Consider the following 2,739-nt stretch of genomic DNA (forward strand, 5'->3'; position numbering starts at 1 on the left):
TGGTGGTTTTGCATCTTTTTGTGGTGGTTTTGCATCTATTTTTAGTCATTTTGCATCTTTTTGTGGTGGTTTTGCATCTATTTTTAGTCATTCTGCATCTTTTTGTGGTGGTTTTGCATCTATTTTTAGTCATTTTGCATCTTTTTGTGGTGGTTTTGCATCTATTTTTAGTCATTTTACATCTTTTTGTGGTGGTTTTGCATCTATTTTTAATCATTTTGCATCTTTTTGTGGTGGTTTTGCATCTATTTTTAGTCATTTTGCATCTTTTTGTGCTGGTTTTGCATCTATTTTTAATCATTTTGTATCTTTTTGTGGTGGTTTTGCATCTATTTTTAATCATTTTGCATCTTTTTGTGGTGGTTTTGCATCTATTTTTAGTCATTTTGCATCTTTTTGTGGTGGTTTTGCATCTATTTTTAGTCATTTTGCATCTTTTTGTGGTGGTTTTGCATCTATTTTTACTCATTTTGCATCTTTTTGTGGTAGTTTTGCATCTATTTTTACTCATTTTGCATCTTTTTGTGGTAGTTTTGCATCTATTTTTACTCATTTTGCATCTTTTTGTGTTAGTTTTGCATCTATTTTTACTCATTTTGCATCTTTTTGTGCTGGTTTTGCATCTATTTTTAGTCACTTTTGTCTCAATGTGGTCTTTTAGTGTCTATTTTAAAGATACTCCAATAAATGACCTCACAACAAGCAAAAACACGTAGACGTGGTTAAATTCCTGCATAATTAAGGGCGTGGAAGCTTTGAGTGACAGGTGGGAGCTGTTTCAGGAGACTGTGGGCTTCATCCGGTCGACTCAGCTCCTCCCTCGCTCCTCCTCTTTGGCATCTGGGTTGAAAACAGTGACGGACGCAGCCACACATACGGAGCACCTTTGGGTGACGCCACGAACATTGCGTCCATATTTTATACAGTCTACGGCTAAGACAAAAGGACAAAATACACGGACAGAGATGCATCCGTACCTGTTGATCAGAGAAACTATAGAAGTGAAGAGTTCCTCATAAAGTCCAGACGCCATCCCATCGACACACTGAGCAGCTGTCAGTCTGGGACCTGCACACACCAGAGGGACGAGTGCTGGTTTGTCTCCTGGCTTCTCTTAACACATTAGCATGTTAGCATTCAGAGTGTGTGTGTGTGTGTGTGTGTGTGTGTGCGTGTGTGTGTCTCACCCTCCTCTGACTCTGCAGCAGCGCTCCTCTCTCTGCCGCCCCCTGTGGCCCTCTGCAGCAGCTGTCGGAGGTGATGTTTGAAGACGGCCGTGTGCAGATCTTCCCCGTCGCAGCCGAGAACGCTGCTCGCCACCTGAGCGCTGTCGAAGTTCACAAACTGTCTCCTGGCGACTGAACCGGAGAGACGGAGAACACGGAGGTTCTGTATTTGAATTTCTGACTGATGGGTAGTTTTGAGGGGACTGCATCATGTCAATGTCCCCACAACTACAGGAATACTAGCGTGTGTGTGTGTGTGTGTGTGTGTGTGTGTGTGTGTGTGTGTGTGTGTGTGTGTGTGTGTGTGTGCGTGTGTGTGATGGGGATGAATCAGTGTTACCTTTACAGGCCCCGGCAGCTCCCAGATGGTAGATGCCGGCCAACACGTGCCAGATCGCCTTCTGCTCCGCGGCAGAGAAGTTCAGCGTTTCCATGGCAGCGAGCAGCTTGGTGAAGGCGACGGACGCACGCTGCTTCTCCTCAACCTGGCAACACGGAGACAGACACACACACACACACAGACACACACACACACACACACACACACACACACACACACACACACACACACACACACACACACACACACAGACAGACAGACAGACAGACAGACACACACACACACAGAAAGACACACACACACACACACACACACACACAGACAACACACACACACACACAGACAGACAGACAGACAGACAGACAGACAGACAGACAGACAGACACACACACACACACACACACACACACACACAGAAAGACACACACACACACACACAGACACAGACAACACACACACAGACACACACAGACAGACACACACACACACACACACACACAGTCAGACAGACAAGTCACAATATTATGACTTTTTTGAAAAAACTACTGTTTATTTTTAAAATATTACGACTTTTTTACTTTGAAAATGTTTTTATGGAAAAATCCAGACTTTTAAATCCAAATACGCCGACTCATTAACAATGACTGCCTCTAAAGAACCCTGCGGCTCGTTGTCGTCAGACGCACCTTTGTGGGGGGAACGATCCCAAAGGAGTGGGACTCAGGGAGCTGGTGCAGCTGCAGCTCCGTCCTGGAGGAGGAGAGGAGTCAGACGGGTCTGGGGTTAATGTGAGGCATGACTGAGGCGACCAGAGGAGGGAGAGGGGGAGGAAGAGGAGGAGGGAGAGGGGGAGGAAGAGGAGGGAGAGGGGGAGGGAGAGGAGGAGGGAGAGGGAGAGGGAGAGGAGGAAGAGGGAGAGGAGGAGGGAGAGGGAGAGGGAGAGGAGGAGGAAAGGAAGAGGAAGAGGAAGAGGGAGAGGAAGAGGAAGAGGGAGAGGAGGAGGAAGGGGAAGAGGGAGAGGAAGAGGGAGAGGGAGAGGGAGAGGAGGAGGGGGAGAGGGAGAGGAAGAGGAAGAGGAAGAGGGAGAGGAAGAGGAAGAGGGAGAGGAAGAGGGAGAGGGAGATGGAGAGGGAGAGGAAGAGGAAGAAGGGAGAGGGAGAGGAAGAGGAAGAG

General features: G+C 47.1%; 1 protein-coding gene across 1 annotated transcript in view; it reads right to left on the reverse strand.

Annotated features, from left to right (window-relative positions):
• The window catches only part of myo18b (myosin XVIIIB), a 43,070-nt gene that overhangs the window by 29,023 nt on the left and 11,308 nt on the right, over window positions 1-2,739 (reverse strand). The window contains 4 exon segments of the mRNA XM_083929758.1: window positions 978-1,068; window positions 1,188-1,358; window positions 1,567-1,711; window positions 2,253-2,316. Coding sequence (XP_083785884.1) covers window positions 978-1,068; window positions 1,188-1,358; window positions 1,567-1,711; window positions 2,253-2,316 — 471 coding nt within the window.

Source organism: Echiichthys vipera, assembly GCF_963691815.1.
Source record: "Echiichthys vipera genome assembly, chromosome: 16".
In the NCBI taxonomy this organism is placed as follows: Eukaryota; Metazoa; Chordata; class Actinopteri; order Perciformes; family Trachinidae; genus Echiichthys; species Echiichthys vipera.